Source organism: Nannizzia gypsea, genomic scaffold, assembly GCF_000150975.2.
Source record: "Nannizzia gypsea CBS 118893 supercont1.2 genomic scaffold, whole genome shotgun sequence".
NCBI lineage: Eukaryota > Fungi > Ascomycota > Eurotiomycetes > Onygenales > Arthrodermataceae > Nannizzia > Nannizzia gypsea.
This window is the reverse complement of record NW_003345200.1, coordinates 2,459,205-2,480,564: the sequence shown is the minus strand read 5'-3', so window position 1 is coordinate 2,480,564 and position 21,360 is coordinate 2,459,205. Positions and strand designations below refer to the sequence as shown.

The 21,360-nt window shown below is 49.1% G+C and overlaps 9 protein-coding genes across 9 annotated transcripts; 4 read left to right on the top strand and 5 right to left on the bottom strand.

Moving 5' to 3' along the window:
• Positions 1 to 600: 600 nt before the first annotated feature.
• Positions 601 to 2,657, bottom strand: MGYG_02952 (hypothetical protein; the record flags this gene model as incomplete). Its single annotated transcript, XM_003175379.1, has 7 exons — positions 601 to 635; positions 713 to 820; positions 899 to 1,197; positions 1,258 to 1,871; positions 1,939 to 2,213; positions 2,288 to 2,504; positions 2,568 to 2,657. The coding sequence occupies 7 exons, from the start codon at positions 2,655 to 2,657 to the stop codon at positions 601 to 603; spliced, it is 1,638 nt and encodes a 545-aa protein (XP_003175427.1).
• A 1,716-nt stretch (positions 2,658 to 4,373) lies between these two features.
• On the bottom strand, positions 4,374 to 5,718 carry MGYG_02950 (hypothetical protein; the record flags this gene model as incomplete). Its single annotated transcript, XM_003175378.1, has 3 exons — positions 4,374 to 4,811; positions 4,884 to 5,246; positions 5,353 to 5,718. 3 exons carry the CDS (start codon positions 5,716 to 5,718, stop codon positions 4,374 to 4,376), a joined length of 1,167 nt encoding a protein of 388 aa, XP_003175426.1.
• Positions 5,719 to 6,671: 953 nt separating this feature from the next.
• On the bottom strand, positions 6,672 to 8,429 carry MGYG_02949 (hypothetical protein; the record flags this gene model as incomplete). The annotated part of the gene is made up of 4 exons (XM_003175377.1): positions 6,672 to 6,768; positions 6,866 to 7,692; positions 7,803 to 8,293; positions 8,405 to 8,429. 4 exons carry the CDS (start codon positions 8,427 to 8,429, stop codon positions 6,672 to 6,674), a joined length of 1,440 nt encoding a protein of 479 aa, XP_003175425.1.
• A 1,309-nt stretch (positions 8,430 to 9,738) lies between these two features.
• MGYG_02948 (hypothetical protein) lies at positions 9,739 to 11,034 on the bottom strand (the record flags this gene model as incomplete). The annotated part of the gene is made up of 1 exon (XM_003175376.1): positions 9,739 to 11,034. One exon carries the CDS (start codon positions 11,032 to 11,034, stop codon positions 9,739 to 9,741), a length of 1,296 nt encoding a protein of 431 aa, XP_003175424.1.
• Positions 11,035 to 11,983: 949 nt separating this feature from the next.
• On the top strand, positions 11,984 to 12,530 carry MGYG_02947 (hypothetical protein; the record flags this gene model as incomplete). The annotated part of the gene is made up of 3 exons (XM_003175375.1): positions 11,984 to 12,253; positions 12,316 to 12,366; positions 12,426 to 12,530. 3 exons carry the CDS (start codon positions 11,984 to 11,986, stop codon positions 12,528 to 12,530), a joined length of 426 nt encoding a protein of 141 aa, XP_003175423.1.
• Positions 12,531 to 12,742: 212 nt separating this feature from the next.
• Positions 12,743 to 13,109, top strand: MGYG_02946 (hypothetical protein; the record flags this gene model as incomplete). The annotated part of the gene is made up of 2 exons (XM_003175374.1): positions 12,743 to 12,927; positions 12,977 to 13,109. 2 exons carry the CDS (start codon positions 12,743 to 12,745, stop codon positions 13,107 to 13,109), a joined length of 318 nt encoding a protein of 105 aa, XP_003175422.1.
• A 616-nt stretch (positions 13,110 to 13,725) lies between these two features.
• MGYG_02945 (hypothetical protein) lies at positions 13,726 to 16,200 on the bottom strand (the record flags this gene model as incomplete). The annotated part of the gene is made up of 4 exons (XM_003175373.1): positions 13,726 to 14,094; positions 14,165 to 15,769; positions 15,826 to 15,907; positions 15,989 to 16,200. The coding sequence occupies 4 exons, from the start codon at positions 16,198 to 16,200 to the stop codon at positions 13,726 to 13,728; spliced, it is 2,268 nt and encodes a 755-aa protein (XP_003175421.1).
• Positions 16,201 to 16,651: 451 nt separating this feature from the next.
• Positions 16,652 to 17,598, top strand: MGYG_02944 (hypothetical protein). Its single transcript, XM_003175372.1, has 3 exons — positions 16,652 to 17,273; positions 17,336 to 17,440; positions 17,500 to 17,598. The coding sequence occupies exons 1-3, from the start codon at positions 16,747 to 16,749 to the stop codon at positions 17,570 to 17,572; spliced, it is 705 nt and encodes a 234-aa protein (XP_003175420.1). The 5' UTR covers positions 16,652 to 16,746; the 3' UTR covers positions 17,573 to 17,598.
• A 682-nt stretch (positions 17,599 to 18,280) lies between these two features.
• MGYG_02943 (coatomer subunit beta) lies at positions 18,281 to 21,166 on the top strand (the record flags this gene model as incomplete). The annotated part of the gene is made up of 4 exons (XM_003175371.1): positions 18,281 to 18,298; positions 18,371 to 18,433; positions 18,685 to 19,953; positions 20,012 to 21,166. The coding sequence occupies 4 exons, from the start codon at positions 18,281 to 18,283 to the stop codon at positions 21,164 to 21,166; spliced, it is 2,505 nt and encodes an 834-aa protein (XP_003175419.1).
• Between the last annotated feature and the right edge of the window lie 194 nt (positions 21,167 to 21,360).

Below are 21,360 nucleotides of genomic sequence, written 5' to 3'. Positions count from 1 at the left end.
GTGAAAAGATACTCAACTCTAACATTAACACTTACGCTGTGACTGCGACTCTATAAACTCTCTACCAGCGAGATCTAAGACTTGATATTTGAGATCACGTAAATGAACCAGAGAAAAAAGCAAAGACGAGACGAAAGCTTACGAAACCCAGCCTCGTGGTAAGCCCTGTGCATACAATTGGATCTCCTGTCGCAGAAGAGGAACTGCTGGCTAGGACGGGTTCTTCTGCTCTTGCGTATGCAGAGGGCCTCCAGGAAGGTCACGAGAGGTAGATACATGGATAGCCGATGGACAAGATATACGGGGATGTAGCAACTTGCCAACCTACGGCCAAGCGACACAGAGCACGGAGTAGTAAGAGATGGCGATGGACGGGTCAGCTGGCTGCTCATGAGATGTGATACTGCATTTGTGCTGCTCACAACAGCAAGGGTCCGCAATATGTATAAGATGCTACAGAGGCAAAAGGGGGAAAGGGAATAATGCAAGACGTAAAGTAATTATTCATTATTCATCAAAATTGGTTCTTGTATAAGTCTGATGATCAATGTATAATATATGTACGTAAGGTCATGTCTAGTTCGTGCCCTGCGCCTCTTCTTAGGCGAGGTGGTGGCCGCGCTTACGTTTCCATTCTGCGGGGGAAGAAAAAGAGTATAGGTTAGCAATCATGATCAGACTGGCATAGCGGTGAGGAAGGAGATAAACTTACCCTTCATCCATTCCTTGACGAAGCGGGCTTCCTCAGCCTGGACTTCCTTGATCCTCTGTGGTGGAAGCTCGGCAGTGGTCTCGTTGGGGTACAGTCCGTTCTCATCCCCTAAAGGTAGCGTACATTAGCGAACATTCTGGAAAAGAGACAAGACCTTACAACGCTCGAAAGGTTGACTTGACTTACAGTGGTGGACAGCTTCAGGGATCAGGATAAATGGCTTGTTGGTAGAGGTTGGTCGCTTTCTGGCAGCAGCGGCGTGGACACCAGCCTCCTTCCATGGGTCGGAAGCTCCGTCGATAAAAGCGAGACGGTCATACTCGATGTCGAGAGCACCATACTTGTTGACAAGCTCAACGTTGGATGGCTTGGTGATGCCAAATGCCTGCTTGCAGATGTTGGAAGTGTATGGCAAGTCGATCAGTCGGGAAATGACAGGTCGGATGTTCTTGGGAGCACCGCTGCCGGTCTGGAGGTATCCCCACCTGTGACGGTCACGGTTAACATACGGATTCGTAACATGCACTAAAGCTACGGATACTTACTCGTTGCAGTATTGCCAGGGCCATGCTCTCCAGCTCTGGTCGGCGTTGTCCTGCTTGTAGAAGTCCTCATCGTAGGAGTTCAGGCACTCCTCGGCAGTTTGGCCTTGGCCGGCGCAGGAGGCCAAAGTGCTCTTGTTGAGCCAACCGACGAAGTTGAGTAGCTGAGGTAGGATCTCAGGAGACTCACGGCCGTGTCCACCGGCTTCGATGATACGCTTAGCGGAAGCCTTCTGCTCAGCAGTAACTGGGTAGAGGTAGCGGTCGCTGGTAATTTCACCGCAGTATTGATAGAAGCTCTTGCCACTGATAGCAGGGTCCCAGTTAGTGGACTGCCATCCAGTGATACCAGAGGAAAGGGCGTTGGCGAAGTCAGCGTCACGGAGACGGCCAAGACCAAACAAGTTCTTCAGCTCCTTGATAGTGTTGGCGTTCTTTCCGTGAATGATGATGTTATCAACGATATCAACGAAGTTTTGGGTGACATGGACACAGTCCTGAGGAGCCTCCTGGCGGATAGGCTCAAAGTACTGCCAGTAGTCATAGATGGCCTTGGTGACGCCAGAGGAAGAGATGGCGCCCCAGAAGATATCAGGATACTGAGTGCGGAGGAAGGCCTATTGTAGATTGGTTAGTATGAAAAGAAAAGTCGATTCCACGCGGGCGATAGCGACGCCAACTTACAACTTGTCCACCAGCATACGATCCACCGTACAGGATATGTGCAGTACCAGGGGCAGTCAGGTTGTATTTCTCAAGACCAGGGAACTTGATGTTCTTGGAGAAATAAGCAGTATCAGCAAGCGCTTGCTCAGTTGTCAGGAAGCGCAAGCTCTTGTTCGAGAAATCGCGAGTTGGAAGGGAGCCACCGTAGTATCGGTGCTCCATGATAACACCGATGCCATTTGTTGCCTGTGCAAGCTGGGCTAGAATACCCTTCTGGAGGAATGGAATACGGCCTACAGTCTTCTCGTAAGCACTGCTTGTGGAATCCAGATATCACAATATCCTAATAACAGGTACTCTCACATACCTGCACCATCGGTCTCTCCACCATGAAGAATGATCACAGGGCCACCCTCCTTGTAATGGCTCGCATCGAACCAGTATCGAAGGTCGAATTTATCCGTGGTGTGAGGTTCATATCGGCTGCTCTTTGGGAAATGGTCGATGGGGATCTTGATAGTATGCGCAGGGAATGCAGCGTTCACATCCTCACTACGGGCAAGAAGGGCCTTCGTACGATGGGACTGACGGCAGAGTGAGCGAAATTGACCATGTTTTGAATAGGACTACCTCTAGTGTCAACTTACCTCGGCTTTGAGCTGACTGATAGGAGTGACAGGGAGTTTAGCTTGTACTGCTGCTACAAGCAGTAGCAGGCAGGTCGTGAACTTGACCATGGCGTGAGAAGAGCGAATGAGTTTATCCCACGATGCAATCTGCACACTGGAGAACAATCGAAGGAGAAGTCCGTGGGCTGCCAGGCCCTTCTAATAGTAGGAGAAATCCGTCATCGACAACCCGGCATCTGGTCGTATAATTTAACGAATGCCACCACCCAGGCTACCAGCGGAGTTGACGTCTGTACCCTTGCGATGGCATACGAAGGCCCCGCTCCAATATATGGGGTTGCAAGATTCTTTCCGGGCACCCCTGTGCACTCTCGCTGCGCAACAGTATCCCCGGATTGGAGGAATGAGGGGAACATACGGTCAGGAGAAATCAACACTTCCCGGCCAGACTTCCACAACCCAATTCGCTGTGCTCTGGAAGGGGCAAAAAAATCTTGCCCTGGTACATATATTTGGGCTGCATGATGTGACTCGGAAGGTAGCCTGCAGATCACAAGCCTTGTGCTCTCCCGTAGGCGGTTCAGTGAGCAAACGAGAGTACAATGTCTTTCTAACGCGACGCCAGTCGCGCCAGTGTAACGTGAAATTGTGCCAGCGAAGGAATTGGTGTTCGGCATCAGAAATGGCTCCACCAAGCCGGCTGAACCAACTGATAGCACTCTCTGGTCGCCTATCGGAATTACCATGGAGCTTTAGCTTGCACATTCTGCATGCACGCGAGACCTTCCTCCATGCATGACTGTCATGCTAGGGAAACCGCAGGTAAAATTGCAAATACGAGCCATCACTCAGCAGGACTCAACTGCTAGTTAGCTAAATAACTAGCTGAAACACAAGTACAAACGACAGCCGTCTGTCTAATTTGGCCAGGAGAGACAGCTTCTTCATCATGGAGCCAACGGAAGCTATCTTGCGCCTGACAAACGCCGTCCGTATTGTATGCAGGTTGCCTCTGTGTTGCCCTCAATATGGAAGGTCGAAAGATGCCGAGGATATGGTCTTGGAAGCGGTGCCAGTTATTGCATGAGGGCCGGGGTCCGGGAAGAAGTGTTATGCTGGAGAAACAAGTTTCGCCGAGAGCCATCGCTCAATTTCACGGAGGTAATTACCTAACTCGTTATGCAAGACGCCGCAAGGCCTTCCAAGGTTGCTAAAAAAGAAGCTCAACGCCGCTTGGAATGTAATGTTGCTCTCCCGTAGCTTAAACGAGTTACCATCTGGAAAGGCCCCAGCATAGATACGGCAATGCCTGTTAGCTCTGGTGGTGGCCGGTTAGGCGAAATACCAGCTTGGCTCATATCTGTTAGAAAGTAAAATAAATAAATCGTTTTGAATGTTGCGTAAGAAGATAGGTCGAAGTTGGAGAAGTTGAGGTTGAGGTTTAGGTTGAAGCTGAAGTCACGATAAAGTCGATGGAACCATTTCTACTTTGGGACAACAATCACATCACCTGACTAGTCGGCCATTTAACCGGTTTTTGTATACATTCATCAGACTTGATATGTAAATGATGATTCCAAACACGAGAAATAATAAAACAAAAAGGGAAGCCAGCTAGTTATACAAGGAACAGGGGAAGCAAAAGGTTCAGCAGCGGCTGGAACATGGTACAAACAATTGACATCAATTAGACCCCGCGGGCGGACAGGAAGAGAGGAATACAAATGTACTTTTTCCGGACAAAAGTCCCCTTCCCCCTCTCTGCTCGTGTTCATGTCATTCCACTCGGGGCGGGCGAAGGAAGCACATAGTTACAATAATGGCTTATTGCATCCTACCTTTCCGTGGCTGCGAGGCACGACGGATATTGGCACGGGAAACAGTAGCCTGTTTGTGGATAGCAGCCCGCTTAAGCCAGGCACCGCTCTTCCCCTCAGCAATAGCGATGATTTCATTCGCTATCCGCTGTGAAAGCTGATTGTCACGTCTCTTCTCGGCAGCGTCAAGGATCCAGGTAATTGCTTCTCGGCGACGTTGGCGTTGAGCAAGTGGGCTTGGGATGGGCAACGCAGCACCACCACCAGCAATACCTCTTATCTGACGGATTCTGAAGAGGGGAGCAACGGAGTCAACGGCGAGAGTAAGGTATAGAATTGGGTTTAGAGGGAGTTGTGGGGATGGAGGGCCGGGGAGGAAAGGCTTTGTCGGATCGACAAGTGGTGCTGGAGCGGTACGTAGATGTTCTAGAATTTTGGCCATGTGCTAGTTTAACGAAGTTAGATATCTGTCTGGAAAAGAGAGAGCGAGTGGGGAGAGAGGGGGATAACATCTTACCTTCTGAGCAAGAGATAGCTTGCCGTGCTTCATTATTAGCTTGGTGAATTGTTCCACCAATGGCTCGTACCGGCGATCAAATCGCTCGTTTGGAGGAAGAGGCAGGGTCGGCGGCTCGTACTTGAAGCCTTCTGGGATGCCTCCTTCTACATCCACGGATTCTCCCCGACCTGAAGCCGCAAGCATGTTTGCAACGGTGGCGGCAGAAGGGTCCGCTGCCGAATTACCCTTCAACTCGCCCTGATGTAGTCTTGCAGAGGTAGAAAATGATCGCTTGGAGCCGTTTCCGTTCTGGCTTGCTGCAACTTCATCACGCAGGACCTTAGGCATATTCTTAAGAGCATCTTTGTCCCGTTTAAGAATCTAACCAAAATCACAACAGTCAGCCAACAACTCGCACAACAGCAACTACCTTACCCTAGGACACAGTATAAAAAAAGGAACACGCAAAAAAGAGGGTATGATATACATCTGCTATCGGCGTGCCTTGCTCTAACTCCGGTCCACCAACTTCACCACACTTCTTGCCCATAATCTCAGCAGTCGCCGCTGCTTCTTCACTTACGTGCGGTAATTGATCCTGGTTTGGCCCCAACGGCTGCTCTCTGGCTTCACTACCATTCTGGTTCCCACTGCTACCAGACGAGGTAGAGTTCATGCGGTAGGAAGATACTCCCTTCAACGACCTGTAAGGTGATGCGGTGTTGCATTTTGACGAACGTAAACTTATATTTCCGAACTGCCGAGTGGTCTGGTGCAGGGTGTCGTGAACTGGGGCGGCACGGACGAGGGAGAGGGCCGATCGAGTCGGAAGGATTGGGATTCTGGGAGGCATATTGGATAAGGTATCTGTTCGTTCGTTGAAAAAATCCTGGGCTCTGCTCTGGTATCGTTTTGGTAGAGGCGGGTTTCGGCCCTGCAGGTGGCTCCGGGACGGTGACGACCGATCAGCCGGGTATATATTAAATTTTCCCCGTATGGCAATTGCACCGCAACCGCTCGGTTTCAATAAGTGCGGCTGCTTTTGATTCAACTTGGAGTTGTTCGCCTTCAATTTGAGGCTATCGAAAAAAAAGCTCCAAGGGCTACGAAATCTCGATATGACTGTCACGTGATAGTCTATTTTGCGTGGTAAAGGAGAATAGAGGAGAATTGACAGGCTACAGATCGAGAAATAGCCCCTTTTAAAATAGTTGTAAGAACTCTCACACTTAGGATTCTTTCTCTTACTCGAGTTGAAGAATAAAACAGGATTATTCCAAGTATAATGTGCATATTTGCCTGCGAATTCCACGATCACGTGAAGTATTGTTTCACGTGATTAATCGATTACCTAATCTTTGCATTTAAGCTGACATGGGGATGGATCCCACATCTAGATTTACCTGAGTTGACAGCAAAGACAGAGGCCATTCGGATCAGTGGTAAAATGTAATTGGGTCTCTAGCACGGAAGAATTAAAAATATACTTCTTTCCCAGACACTGGAGAGACGGCCGATGGGGGGTAAGTTGCAGGCGCCACACGGGGTAAGAGGAGCCGAAAACGCGCGTCCTCTGAGCACAGTAAGGGATGATGAGATATATAAAGAGAGAGCTATACAGCCCAGCCCGCATGCATCTCGAGAATGCGAAGAATGCGCGCGGGTGGAAGTGAAGACAAGACAAATCAATTACTACTTTCAAAGCATAATACAAGTGTTGGTTTGGGTTATGGATGGGCAAGGAAAGGCACTAGAGTGAAGGTAAGGGGTTCTGCGACTGGGCAGGGTATACAAATGAGAGAGAGGTTAGAGGGCGAAACGGCTGGCGAGCTGAGAAGCAACTGTGCCGATATCACCTGCGTCATCTGGATAGACGTAGAATCCAAGGGCGATGATAACGTACCTGATAGTTAAAGAGGGTTAGTATATATGCATGATCCATTGAGAGGCACAGCGCAAAAGGAAAGGGAAACAAAAAGAGAGGTGAGATGAGAACTTACATTCCAAGACAGAGGCCACCCTCAAGGTAGTTGGACTTGCCGTCCTGGATGAGGATGGTAACGACGAGACCGGAGACGAAGAAAGCAACGGTCTCGAAGGTCTGGAAGTGGAGGGTCATGTCCTTGTCCATGATCCAGCCGAGGATGACTAGGAAAGGAGTGACGAAGAGGGCGATCTGCAGACTGCTTCCGATGGCGACGCCAATGGCCAGGTCCATCTTGTTCTTGCATGCGACTACGACAGCCGTAACGTGCTCGGCAGCGTTACCGACGATGGGGATAAGGATAAGACCGATAAAAGTCCTGCTCATACCGGTAGACTGGACGATAGGCTCGATACTTCCGACGAGGTACTCTGCGCATCCTGCGACGAGGACGGTGACGACGAGGAGCAAGATGGAGGCAGCGTACGGGTTGAGGGTGCGCTCTTCTTCTTCCTCTTCTGCTCTGACGTCACCGTCTTCGACGTTAGAGCTCTCGAACAAGTCGGAGTGAGACCGCAGCTGGAAGAAGAGGTACATGATGTACACGATGAGGAGGATGATGGAGGTGCCGTGGGAGAGGAAGAGGATGTTCTCCCTGGAGTCGGCCTTGGAGGAAGCGAGAGAGGCGTAGAGAGTGGAAGGGATGATCAGGGAGGCTGATGCGACGGTCATCATGGAGGACATGGTGGATGCCGCAGTGCTGTTGAATTTCTGCTCGTGGTGTTTGAGCCCACCGAAGAAGAAGCAGCATCCTAGGACGAGGAGGATGTTGGAGAGTACGCTGCCCAGCATGCTGGACTGGACGATGCGGATCTCATTCTTCGACAATGCGACAATGCTGACCTGCACGCTATTAGCACAGTTCAATCACACACACCCATATACATGTATGCATATATATGTATATGGTATGTTGATAGAAGGATAAGAGGAAGATAGAAAGAGAGACGTACGATGAGCTCGACGGCGTTTCCAAAGGTGGCATTGAGCAGTCCACCGAGCGTCTCACCCAGGGTCGACGCCAGCTCCTCTGTCGCAAAGCTGAGCAGAGAGGCCAGGGGCATGATCGCAATGAAATTGAGCACGAACGTCGCTGTCGGCGACCATCCCAGGAAGCCCGAGAGCAGGCCGAGCGGCACAAAGACCAGCAGGATATTGATATAGTTGCTGGCGAGGGTCGCATAGGTCAAGTGGCAGGTCTCGTAGGGGATCCTGACCCAGAGCCGCTCGTCGCGACGGGACCAGCGCTGGCTGCCGCCATGACGGCTGCTGTTCCCGTTGAGCAGGCCAGTCCGCTCGTTCGAGTGGCCGTTGGTGAAGCCACCTTCGGCGTCGTTCGGCATTGCGCCTGAGGAGCTGCGGCAGATCGAGAAGGACGACCCGATGCGATGGAACTGCGCTTTTATAGTGGTTGGAGCTAGCTTTGGGTTAGCTTGAGTGGGCTCTCATATGCACAGGCGACAGCGATGGTAGAAAGAGCATTAAGAGGAAGAGAGTAAAAGGAAGTGTAAGAGTAGAGAAAGAGGAAGAGGCGGGAGATGGAGAGGAAAAGGACGGAGAAAAGGGCGAAACGTACCCATCCCGTCCCAGGCAAAGCAAAGACGTCAGACGGAGAGCAAAGCGAAGCAAAGTAAGCCAAGAGGCGACGCAAAGGCAGACAAGCAACGAAGCCAAAAAGTGGAATTTGCTTGACCTCGAACCAAGGGTCGACCAAAGGGGGTGTCAGCGGGTCGCGTCGCCGGTGTCAACCCTGAGAGAGCGAAGGACCAACACTGATAATCAGCAACTGACGAGCTAAGCTCTGCCGGTGGTGGTGTGCTACTCCGTCCTGGCGGGCTATTTCCCCAGTAGTTCTTGCTGGGCAGGCCACGACTGTGATCTCGATCGTGGCAGTGCAACTTGGCAGGAGGAGGAGTGAAGGAGCAGCTTCAATTGACTAACTACGTAGACAGGAGGAAGAGAGGGAAGAAGAGAGAGAGAGAGGGAAAAGCCTGTTTGAGAGCGGACTGAGAAGCCTCTTTATGTAGTTACAAGGAAGCAGACAAGGAGACAGCCAGACGACACACTCTTGGGACACAGATCGAACTGCAGCGAGTTAATATTGACCAAGCTGTGGCGTTGTTGGTGACCCGCAGCGGCAGAGACAGAGACGAAAAGATGGGCCAAAGATGGAGACAAGAGCCCAAAGATGGGACAGACAGGGAGGCAGAGGCAGCCAACGCCCTCGGAGAAGCCAGAGAGAGGCCTGAGAGATGGAGAGGACGAGAGGGAGACTCGTCTCATGCTTGTTAGACGGGATGGTCCCTGGGCAGGCAGCTTTGCTAGCTCTGGTGGACATGGTGGACAGTGGACATGGGGGGCCATGGGGGACATGGCCATGCTCGCCACAGGTTTTATACATAGTTGGTTAGATTTTAGTTACATAAAGTCGGAGTTGGCGGGCTTGCTTTTTCTTCGTTGTCTGTCTGATACGAGCCTCGATGATCCTGTCTGGCTACTGGCTGGCTGAGAAGCGACCGAGAGAGGCAGAGGCAGAGAGAGGAGCCGTGGCTGGTAAGGAGCAAACACGGAGCATGGCAAGTAACGTAACTAAAGCAGGAGACGAACTGATGCATGCATGCGTGTTAGTGGCGACACGTTGGCTGCTTCAGCCACAGGATGTGCATGGACAGGCCTTCGCTAGTTGGTAGCATGGTTAGTCAGGTTGGCTAGCTTGGGTCTTTACATGCATGGTGACGCCGACGGAGGAGACGGGAAGTTGGTTTAGCGTTAAGCTATTGGATGTACACAGGTACATAGATGGGATGGTGATATCATACTTAATTGACCCCCAGATCTAGTTAAGCAGTTAAGGAAAACAGACGTACAACTAACTATATTACAACGACATCACCCCAACAGCAGTCTGTCGCGGTTAGAGACATTCTCCTTATACCCATAGTCAAGGCCGGCAAAAGTCTGGATCATCTTGTCCAGAGCCTCGCCTGCCTCCTCCTCGCTCTCCTCGTCCTCGTCCATCTCTGCCTCCGGGTCGAGGTCGCCCAGCAGGTCCACGGCCTCCTGCACACCACCCGTCGGCCTGGAGTGCGCCAGGATCTTCTTCCTAAACGTCCGCGAGACGTGGCCCTGATCAAACTCCTCGACGAAGCCAGCCACCACCGTGTCCCTCACATAGCTGCCCTTGTGGACTTTGGCTTCCTCCCCCTCCTCCATCCAGGCATCCAGCATGCCCTGTTCGTTCAGAGGCACGCCGTTGGCCCTGTCCCGCCGTGCCTGAAGCAGCATGGCACAGAGGTAGTGGAAGAAGAGAAAGGCGCCGTTGGGCAGCACCAGGGCGAAAAACGATACGTTCGTCTCGTGGAGCTCCCCATACGTCGTCTCTGAGTCGAAGGGCTCATTCCACAGACCCTCCCAGTCAACTATCACCAGTTTCCAGCTCCATGGATGTTGGCGCTCGTCCCAGCTATAGCCGGTCGGGATCAAGGTGACTCGGTACTGGCTAAACATCTCCGCCAGTTTTGGTGGCAGCAGCAGGCCGTTGCTAGTAGAGTATAGCTTGTCCTCTGCCTCTGGGCCAAAGATGTAGGTCATGCACTGCTGGCCCAGCGAGTGAGGGAAGATCGCGACGGCCCTGAGTTCGGTTGATTGGACCTTTTTGCATCTTACCGGGCACCAGCATCGGCCCGACACTCGTCCCACGACCCCTGCGCGGCCGTACGTCTCCATCACGTCCCTCACAAACGACCGGCGCGGACACTTTGCTTCATTCGTGGTGCTGAACAGCAACTCGATAAACATGGCCCGCTCGATAGGATTGGTATCCGCGCTTAGCAGAAGGCGGGCTCCCGCTTTCCTCCTATTAAAGATCCGTCGTCTCTCAGCGATGCCCTGCAGCCGGGCCTCTCGACGCTCCTTATGGTAGAAGTAAGCGGTTTTGCTCTTCTTATAGGCCCTTCTGTTATTGTTAGTGTAGCTGAAGTAGAATATCAGGAATCCCCCCTTCAGATGCCACGCCAGGTCAGCCACGACTGCTTCTCGCTCAACCTCAAATCTCAGTAGCTGCCAGTACCTGTCGGAGCCATATTCTGCCTGTCTGCGTTCTATACGAGCTATTTCCAGATACAGTCTCGCTCTCAAGATGAACTCTCGCTCCTCCAGGCGTATCTGGTCCCAGGCTGTAATCATATTGTTCTTTTCTACTCGGAATATTCAACTATATACGTATAGGTATAGGTATAAGTATAGGTGGTATCGTTATCGGTATCTGTATAGGTTTGAGTATAGGTATAGGTATCGATATAGATAATATCCATACGTAAGTCTTTTCCGTAATGGGTAAGGAAGAAGCTGCATAAAAGAGGAGTAACAAGTGGGAAGGGGATTTTCTTGTTGGTCAAGGAACATTTATATTCACAGATCCACAAGTATGACTGATCTTATTGGCTCAATCTTAGGTAGGTGGAGCTCGTCATCCTGGTCATAACCGTCATCATTGTAGATATTGACCAATGATATTATTTCACTTTAAGCTTAACTTTATTCACTAGCCAATAGAGTTAAGGTATTCCAACGTCAACGACTTTGAAGACGTTATTGAAGATCTTGTAGATTCTATTTCCTTTCAACTACAACGTCATTAGGAGAGCGAGGAATCATCCACGGTAGCTGTTGGGATATTCCACTTTAGCTAGACTCGTTACCTAAGGATACCTGGGGCAATAGCCACATCCAGCCGTTTATTCCGTTCTTGAAGTCTGTACGGTGTATTCTATAGAGCTCATTGCGACGCACGATATTGATGCTGCTCAAGCAAAAGTTCGCCTATACAACCCCATGAAGACGATAAAACGGAAGCGATTTTGACGTCCTTCCTGGATTATCTACCGAAAGGAAGTAAACATTCTCTTGCAGAATTTATCGCATCTTCATCAGAAGAGACCTTATACAAGCTTTCAAGCACCTATTTACAACACTTCTATTACCAAGTGAGACAAATCCCTCCCCTTGTGAATATCATAAGAGTCCCAAATACTAACAATTACTAACTATGTAGTCAAAGCGTGGTCTAGGACTCCGCGATTTTTTCTTTCACAGTTGATGACGCGGACGATGATATCCAGAGGTCACGTCATTCATGGACAAAACGCCGACTAGGAACCGACAGACATTACTGAAGAAACTCTGCCTCAGAAGAGATGGCTTTTGGTACCAGTTGCTCTGCGAGGGTTTTGCTTCCGTCACTGGTGCTATCCAAGAAGGGTTCTCCACCCTTCTTGCACATTCTACTTCCGGCGGGCCTGTCCCGACCTCTGCTGCCGCCCCCGTGACATCCCCCGTCTTGCCCCATCGGGGTCATGCTTCTACCCGTGCTGAAGCACCCGCCACCCCCCGTATTGGACCGGAAGTATTGATGTTCACTACCATAGAACTCGAGAAGCTCCGATAGGAGACACCGGCATCACAGAGATCGCCCACGTAATTCCGTTCTCCATGGGCGCCTGCGGTAATAAGCAGAGGGTATGTATGCAAATCCCTTGGACAATACGATATAGTGTGATGCTAATTACTCTCACCAGGAGAAGGAGGTAGCCCAAACCTGGGCGACACTTAAGCGCCTCTTTCTCGTTGCCATTGGCCCAAGCGACATTGATGATCCAACCAAACTGTTAAATTTGTGGTAGCTTCTACATTATGAGTTCAGGGCAATGCAGCTTGCTTTCAATCTTACAGTAGGCTATGTTGCTGTCTCTTCCCCCTTTATACTGGATCGCCGCTAAAGGCCATCAGGGTAGAGAGAACGAGTATGAAATTCTCACTTTTGGGCGCTTTCAAAACTGGGTTGGCATACACTTTACCCTAAAATCGGACGGTAAAATTCAGATCCCATAGTGGCATGGCACTTCCGTCTCCAGAGCTCCTGGGCACCCATACGGCATTAGCCAAGATTCTGCATACCTCGGGTATGGCAGAATCGATAGATAAACTTATGGAGGATTGTGATGAAATCGTATGTATGGCGAATAACGGCAGTACCAACTTTGGCGACATACTCTCCGCACGTCTGCACACCATTAGTGTGTAGGATTACCACGCGCATTTCGCGGACAGCTGATGATGACACTTTTAGGGGGTTGAGTATGGCAGATGGCCAGGTCTATATCGCAGCAAAGACGATTCTGTGTGCAGGAGCCGCTGCCGAGAGCCTAGTTGATACTGCAACTGTAATGAAGGAGGGAAGCTTAGGAATAAGTCGTCTGTAAAGTACTAAATTTGCCCCTTACGCCTCCCTTACACCTTCCTTTTACTTAAAGTTTCTCTTACCTCTATTATAGAGTAAGAAGTAAAAGAGAGTATAAAGAAGAGTGTAAGGGAGAAGTTAGGCTATGGGCCTGGATATGGACCAAAGGGGAGCAACGGTGTAAATGAACTTCCAGGACATTGGTGAGGATGAATGGACCACCATTGGATTTGGACCTGTGAGGTTATAGATCTCTTTTGACAGGGAATTATGATGGAGTTTCTCTGCCAGAAGAGAAATTGAGGATACAACTTAGTTCCCTTGCTTTGTATGTAAATAGTCTATTGACGCAATTTCATTCATACTAACGCCGTTTCGGTTCGTTATGACGGTAAATATAAGAACCTGCTCGAGAGAAGAAAGTGGGCTAGCCAGGTATATAAGTATCATATGATAGCAATTGGGAAAGCGAACAGAAAAACATCCCTAGTAGCAAAAAAAGAGAGAGAGAATTGAACAGTGAAAGAAGAAATCAACCAGCAGTCGAACCCAGGGGGCCAAAGAATATTACAAACAAGGATAATATTATTTGTTAAATGGAACGAAGGACAATGCGAAAGGAGCATGGGAGCATTCGTTTAGTCAACCTTCCCGTTACTTGGACCAGATCCAACGGAGCTGAAAAGACCCTTCTCCTTTCCGTCAAGGTGGAAGAAACCCATGGAGGAGCCTCCGAGTTTTCCGGTCGTAGTTTTTGTTCGTCGGATTTGACGCTTAGCCCACAGAGAAGCGATGGCAATAGCAATAATGCAGAGGCCTATAGTGATGAAAGGATGGGAGCTGACGAAGTTACGGGAGCTGAAGAAGATGTGTTCAAAGAAGCCAACAGTAGACTTGGACTTGAGCTTTGGAGAGGAAGCAGCAATGTGAGTAAGCGTTTCGAGAATGGAAGTGCGGCTGGGCATGATGTCAACACCGTTTGGAGATGAATCCCAGTAGCGACGGTTCTATTAGATTCAAAGTTAGCAATGCAAAATTAAACACAAAAACATATAATCTTGAATATCTGGCACTCACCGATTCATCGTGGATAATGACTCTGTCTCCATTCTTCACATCAACACCAAAGGTGGTTTTAACCCATCGATCCCAGAAAATTCCGTCAACCCAAGCGAACCCAACTTGTTTCTTATCATCTTCACGGATAGTGATACGCATGCTCTTCGCAGCCCGTAGAGCTCGCTGGTCGTTACGATCATCTGCTTCCTCAATGCGGAGGTCTTTGGCATCTCGTAGTTCCTGGCGCTCCAGCTGGAATAGCTTGGTCTGTTTTTCCATCCACTCCAATGCTGCATTCTTGAGCTCACGTTTGTTTTGCACGAAGTCTTCATTATGTTGTCTGTTGAGGATTCCGAGAACAACATATTTACCATCCATGACATCGCGAGCATTTGTGGCGGTCAATTCGGGAACAATAGGAAGCCAAACACTCTGCATCCAAGAAAGAACGGCGCGGAAATCTCTCATATCCTTGGGAGCCAAGGCGGTATAATACTTGGCGGTTCCATCTCTGGCCACAAGGAGACGGGGCCATGTAGATATTCTAAATCGCTCGGCAAGCTCCTTGCTATCGGTCTTCACCAGTCGGGCATGTCCTACCAGACTGAGGGTGAGTCTATCAAGCGCAGCGAAGTCTTCAGAAGTTGTGGCATGGTCGAAGAAATAGAGGAAGATGACCTCCTCAGTTTCTTCCATCTTCTTGAACGCTTCTGCGTCAACATATTGAACGCCAAGGCCGACCACATCGGTGGCCTTGTTAGCATAATTCACCAAGTCACCAAGCCCGCGTAGGCCTTCATACTGGACTTTCTCGCCACCACGGAAAAAATGCATGGTAGGGTATGAGGAGATGCGTGCTTCTTTGCAAAGACGTCGTTCGGCATCACAATTAACTTCGCCAACGTTGAGCTTCCCCTTCATGTCCTTAGCCATTTGCTGCCACACAGGAGCGAGTGCCTGGCAGTGGCTACACCATGGAGCATAAAACTTGATAAACCAAGGATCCTGGGTTGTGGTCACAAGTTTCTGGAAGGATTCTGCGGTTAAGGAAACAGAAGATCCTGAGAGGTTATATTTCTTCTCCTTGACCTCCTTTTTAGGGGTGGGGTTTTGGGCGGGGGCCTTTCCGTCTTGCGGGTTCTTGGAGTCCTTAGGATCACTGGAGGTCTTTGAGTCCTTTGGTACCTTCGAATTATCAGAGTCTTTTGGCAAGTCTTTTGGCGAGTCTTTGCTATCATCCTTGGTTGGTATTTCGGGCTCGGAGTTTCCTTCAGCCTTGTCTTTATCGGGTAGGATCATTTGTCCCTCCTTATCACCTGGCTTAGGGAGGTGTACCCCTCCACGAGGTCTAGAACCTGGCTTGATTGTCTCCAATTTGTCTTCTATGAAGCTGCTAAGCTCCTCCATTCCTTTCTTTTCTTTAGAGAATGTGTCGAATGCTTTTCCGTTATGGTAAAGGACAAATCTCGGGTAACCAAGAATGCCGAGCTCCTTACATTTATCGGCGTAGGCGGCGCAGTTCAATGACGCAAAGTGAAATCCATAGTAACCGTGGAATGAGTTCAATGACTTTTCGGCATCGGCTGCTTTCTTCGCGGTAGTGGATAAGAGTGGGTTGGAGGTCTAAGGCAGTGATTAGCACAATGTAAGCGGGCAAACAAATTGGAAGGAACACCAACGTAATAAAATTCATATAGTGTTTGCCAGATTGGTGCAACAGCTTTGCAATGTCCGCAGTCGGGATGGTAATGCTTTACGAACCTATTTAAAGGGAACAACGAGTAGTTAGCGGACATTGTCTTATAAGAGCGTGTGAGTTTGGTTTGGAGTCAAGAAACGTACCAGTAATCCTCCTTTATGCTTTCTTCAAAATCTGGGCCTCGAAGTTCCTTCATAGGAGGTACGGTGACTCCATTGAAAACAGTCGACATAGGGTCAGGGCCCAGAGGATTCTCTGTCTCATCTTTGTTTCCTATCGCCTGCTCACTTGGTAGACCGAATATGGGCGATATCGATGTCGCAAGGACTGACAGGAAGAAAAGCGAACTCCTCATTGTGATCTGCTAAGAGGGCCACAGAGGCCAGGACAGACGATATATCGTCCAAATATGATTTGAAAGGCGCAAGGCCTAATCAGGAGACCTCGAGGCTCCAAGACAGGACTCGTTTCTTTTGCGGGAGGGCTGTTGGTGAGTTGAAATCTGCCCTCGCAGGACTTAATATTCGCAAGTTGGCAAAGGGTTCTCGCTATGCTTTATTCCCACGGGACTGCCTTGTTATCGTGGAAGCATTCAGCGTTTTGTGGCGAAGAATCTGCTTTGCCGTCTGTCGTCCGCGTCAACGTCAGCTTGTCTTTTGTTCTTCTTTCTTCCCCTGATCGATTGCCTTAGTCTCGATCTAGGTGGATTACATAATTTATACGGCGATATAGTTATTCCGCTTCCGTCCTACCAGAGTCGGTAAGTCCACGCGGGCGAAACGACTTGCGTAGAAAGGTCAGCGAAAGACGAAAGGACGCAGCGCTGCTTCTATTTATCTATTGCATCGCCCGACGCAGCAATTGAATCACAGTGCTTGCAGGAATCGCTCTTTAGCACATCATGAGGGCGACCCTACGGCTTCTGGCTAATGTAAAGCCAGCCAGATACCTGGAACCTTTCACACCAACCGGTCTTACTGGCCTTTCAACCCACCCTAGCCCTCGACCAACACTCATCTACCTCTATACCACGACTCTCCAGAAACTGAAAGCGATTCCGGAATCATCTGTCTATCGCAAATCGACAGAGGCCCTTACCAAACACCGATTGGATGTCGTACAGTCTACGAAGCCACCAGGGTTCGACGCCTGGCTGCAACGAGTAAAAGCTCTCGTTGCTGAGAACCCAGATAAATACAAGGCTGCTCTGAGGGAAGACGGCACCTACGCTGCATTCCAGCTTGAAGAGGAAAACATTGCCAAGGAAGACGAGCTTTGGGGTGGAGAGAGCTCCAAGGTGCAGCAGGAGGGTGCATACCTCAGCGAGGAGGAGATGGAGGAGCGCATAAAGGAATCAGAAGCACAAGCTGCCATGCAGGCAACTCCCACTATCCATTGGGAGGCAGAGCCAGCTCTGGAGGCTGTGCAGTACGTTTTGTCTCGTTTACCTACGGCTTTGGATCGCGGTATTTCTAACGGACTTCATTTAGGATTTCCGAGATTGAAAACAAGATCGGCGGTGGATTAATAGAGGAGGTCATTCAAGTGGCCGAGGGAGAGCTCAAACTTGTCGATGAGATGGTCAAGAGCAAAGTGTAAGTTCTTGAGCTGTGCCACACCCATATTCACTTGCACTCGCTGACGGTTACCGTAGATGGGAGGAACTTGTGGAAAAGCCCAAGCCTGGCCAGTGGACTTACTTCGAAAGAACTGAATCTAGCTCATGATCAATTTATCTATGCTTGATTCCACGGCATCGCAGTTGATGGAGGTTCATGCTGTCTTTAATGATTGTGACTGGACTCCGGAATTTTGTATCCCGTGATATTTTCCTTGCTTTGTATACTATACCACTGTGATATTGTGACCCTTGCCTGCACACATATTAAAACAATGCAATAGACGCCTCCTCATCGAGTCTCTAGTCGTTTCTCTGTGATTGTAATATTTATCGGTCAATGCTCTACAAATACGGCGCGGAGAAGTTCCCTTCAAAGGTAATTCATAAATAGTCGTATAACTAGATATCTAGAAAAAAAAATACAGGGAAGAGTGGCATATGATACCGTTTAATTAAACCTATAATCAATAGGTATCAACTGGCAACAAAGCGTCTCTTGCTGTCTGAATATTTCGTTCAAGCAGCCAAAAGCCCAAAAGTTTTTGGGGCAAGCGCTCGTCGGCGCTAACCCGATTCGGACAGCTGGTGGAAACACTGCCGTTTAATATTAGACACGCCTCTTGATAGCGATTATGTGGACAAGTTGCTTCAGTGACCAGATGAACGCGAGCCACCAATTGATCACTTTTTGTCTGCGCTGGATATAGGGGAATACCCAGTTCTCTTAACGGGCTTTTCTTATACTGATTAATTATTCGTTAAGAGCTACCACTCTCGCGGCCCTGAGCCGCCATCCCCCCGTTCACCCACCAAAATGCGGTTCGACGTCAAGGTAAGACTGTCCCTTGCATCATTATGCTACTTCGCTCGAGGGATCAAAGGCCTTACTGACATTTGTTAATAGCGACAACTCTTTGCCCGCTCGGAGCGAGTCAAGGGGATTGACTTCCACCCCACAGAGCCATGGGTAAGCTTGCATACAAACCTACGGAGTAGCAGCATGGCTTGTTCCTAACTGACCATTAATATAGATTTTGACGACATTATATAGCGGTATGCGGTTATATTTTCCCGGTACTACTAATATTATGATTTAGTTGCTGATATTCTATGTTTAGGCCATGTCTACATCTGGTCTTATGAGACCCAGGTAAACACCCCTCTGAATAAAACCATAAACCCTCTCGTTCGGGCTGCTTATATCTGGTTATTGTTTAGTCGATTATCAAAACATTCGAACTTACCGACGTCCCTGTAAGAGCTGGTCGGTTCATTGCGCGAAAGAACTGGATTGTGTGCGGTTCCGATGACTTCCAATTACGAGTATACAACTACAATACTTCGGAGAAGATTATATCCTTTGAAGCCCACCCAGATTACATTCGATCGATTGCAGTTCACCCAACGCATCCATTTGTTTTGACGGCTTCAGATGATATGACCATCAAACTGTGGGATTGGGACAAATCATGGAAGTGTGTGCAGGTATTCGAGGGTCACAGCCACTATGTGATGGGTCTTGCCATCAATCCAAAGCACACCAACACGTTTGCTTCAGCCTGTCTCGACAGGACTGTTAAGATATGGAGCTTGGGCTCACCTAACCCCAACTATACCCTCGAAGCACACGAGACCAAGGGTGTAAATCATGTCGAGTACTACCCACAAGCCGATAAGCCATATCTTCTCACAACCTCTGATGATAAGACCGTGAAAATCTGGGATTATACTACAAAGGCATTGATTGCTACCTTGGAGGGACACACTAGCAACGTATCTTTCGCATGCTATCATCCAGAGCTTCCAATCATTATATCCGGCTCTGAAGATGGAACTATCAAACTCTGGCACGCAAACACTTACAGGCTAGAGCAGTCTCTTAGTTATGGCCTTGAAAGAGCCTGGTGTGTTAGCTACCAACGTGGTAAACAGGGAATCGCCATGGGTTTTGACGACGGAGCTGTGGTAGTTAAGATGGGTAGAGAAGAACCTGCCGTATCTATGGATGGATCCGGTAAGATTGTCTGGGCTAGACACAATGAAGTCGTCTCCACTGTCATCAAGGGCGGTGATGCAAGCTTGAAGGATGGTGCTCCTCTCTCCCTACCTACCAAAGATCTCGGCTCCTGTGAAATATACCCTCAGACTCTAGCCCATTCTCCAAATGGAAGATTCGTTTCCGTTTGCGGAGATGGCGAATACATTATCTACACTGCTCTTGCCTGGAGAAACAAGGCGTTTGGACAGGCGTTAGATTTTGCTTGGGGGTCTAAGGATAATAGTAATGACTACGCAATTCGGGAATCGTCAACAAGCGTTAAAATATTCCGGAATTTCAAAGAAAAGAGTGGTGGGCTCGATGTTGGTTTCCACGCTGAGGGTCTAAGTTCTGGTGTCCTCCTCGGTGTTAAGGGTCAAGGTGGCATTGGCATGTTTGACTGGGAGACTGGCAATCTTGTTCGAAGGATAGAAGTTGAGCCTAGAGCTGTCAGTTACCTCAAATACTCTTCACCTCACATTTTCATGCTGCTAACAATATATCTAGGTGTACTGGTCCGAATCAGGGGAGCTGGTTGCCCTTGCGTGTGAAGATACCTTTTACGTCCTTCGTTTTTCACGAGAAGATTACATTGCTGGACTAAATGCTGGGCAGGCTGATGAGGACGGTGTTGAGGCTGCCTTTGAAGTGGTAACGGATGTTAATGAAACCGTCCGCACCGGTGAATGGGTTGGGGATTGCTTTATTTATACAAACTCGACAAACCGACTAAACTACCTCGTTGGTGATCAAACTTACACGATTTCACACTTCGACCAGCCAATGTACCTCCTTGGGTATCTTCCTCGGGATGGACGGGTTTATCTTGCCGATAAGGAACTTTCTACCGTCTCATTTGCACTGTCGCTTTCCGTTGTTGAGTATCAAACCCTTGTATTGCGAGGTGACATGGACTCGGCAACAGAGTTGTTGGAGGATATTCCAAAGGACCAGATGAACAAAATTGCCCGGTTCTTGGAAGGCCAAGGTTATAGAGATCTTGCACTCGACATTGCTACTGACCAGGAGCATCGCTTTGACCTTGCTCTTGGGCTCGGAAAGCTTGACATTGCCCTTGAAATTGCTAAGGTAACAGATGTTGAGCACAGATGGAAGACAGTTGGTGATGCGGCTCTGGCAGCATGGAATCTTTCCTTGGCCGAGGAATGCTTCTCGAATGCTAAAGATCTTGGATCCCTACTTCTGCTGCACTCGTCAAGTCGAAACAGTGCTGGTCTTCAGAAGTTGGCTGAGCAAGCAAAGCAGGCTGGCTCGCACAATATCGCATTCTCCGCTCTATGGCAGCTATCTGATGTAGACGCGTGCATTGACCTCCTCGTCCAAACCAACCGCTTCGCTGAATCTGTCTTCTTTGCCCAGACTTATAAGCCTAGCCGCACCCCAGAGCTAGCTGTCCAGTGGAAACAGAGCCTCGAGAAGAATGGCAAAACCAAAGTGGCACGCATCATTGGTGTGCCACCAGGTGTTGAAAATTCTGATGACGACCTTTTCCCTGAATGGGATAGCTATCTCAAACTCGAAGCTGAAGGGGGTTTGAAAACTGCAAATTTGATCGACATTGATGCCAATGGTGATGAGGATGAGGGTGAGGCAGCCACGGATGAAGCTGCAGAAGAAGCTGCAAATGGCGCTTCCGAGTAATCTTTCCGTACGTTGATTTTGTGCTACAGCTTGAAGTGTTAGACAACGGCCGTGGCAGGAAAATGTAGTTTGACTTTAGATTATGAGAACAATCCGATGAATGAACAGCTCTTACGTTTAATAACATCTTTGCATATTTTGGCTGTTATGTTTAGACCTTCTGCTTTCACATTTACCCCTGTTGGAAGATTCCC

What these genes read in the sequence shown, in the direction of transcription:
- MGYG_02944 (XM_003175372.1), top strand. Translation starts at nt 16,747, where the DNA reads ATGAGGGCGACCCTACGGCTTCTGGCTAATGTAAAGCCAGCCAGATAC. An exon ending in CCAGCTCTGGAGGCTGTGCA is followed by an intron (nt 17,274 to 17,335) that starts GTACGTTTTGTC and finishes GACTTCATTTAG; the next exon opens with GATTTCCGAGATTGAAAACA. An exon ending in GAGATGGTCAAGAGCAAAGT is followed by an intron (nt 17,441 to 17,499) that starts GTAAGTTCTTGA and finishes CGGTTACCGTAG; the next exon opens with ATGGGAGGAACTTGTGGAAA.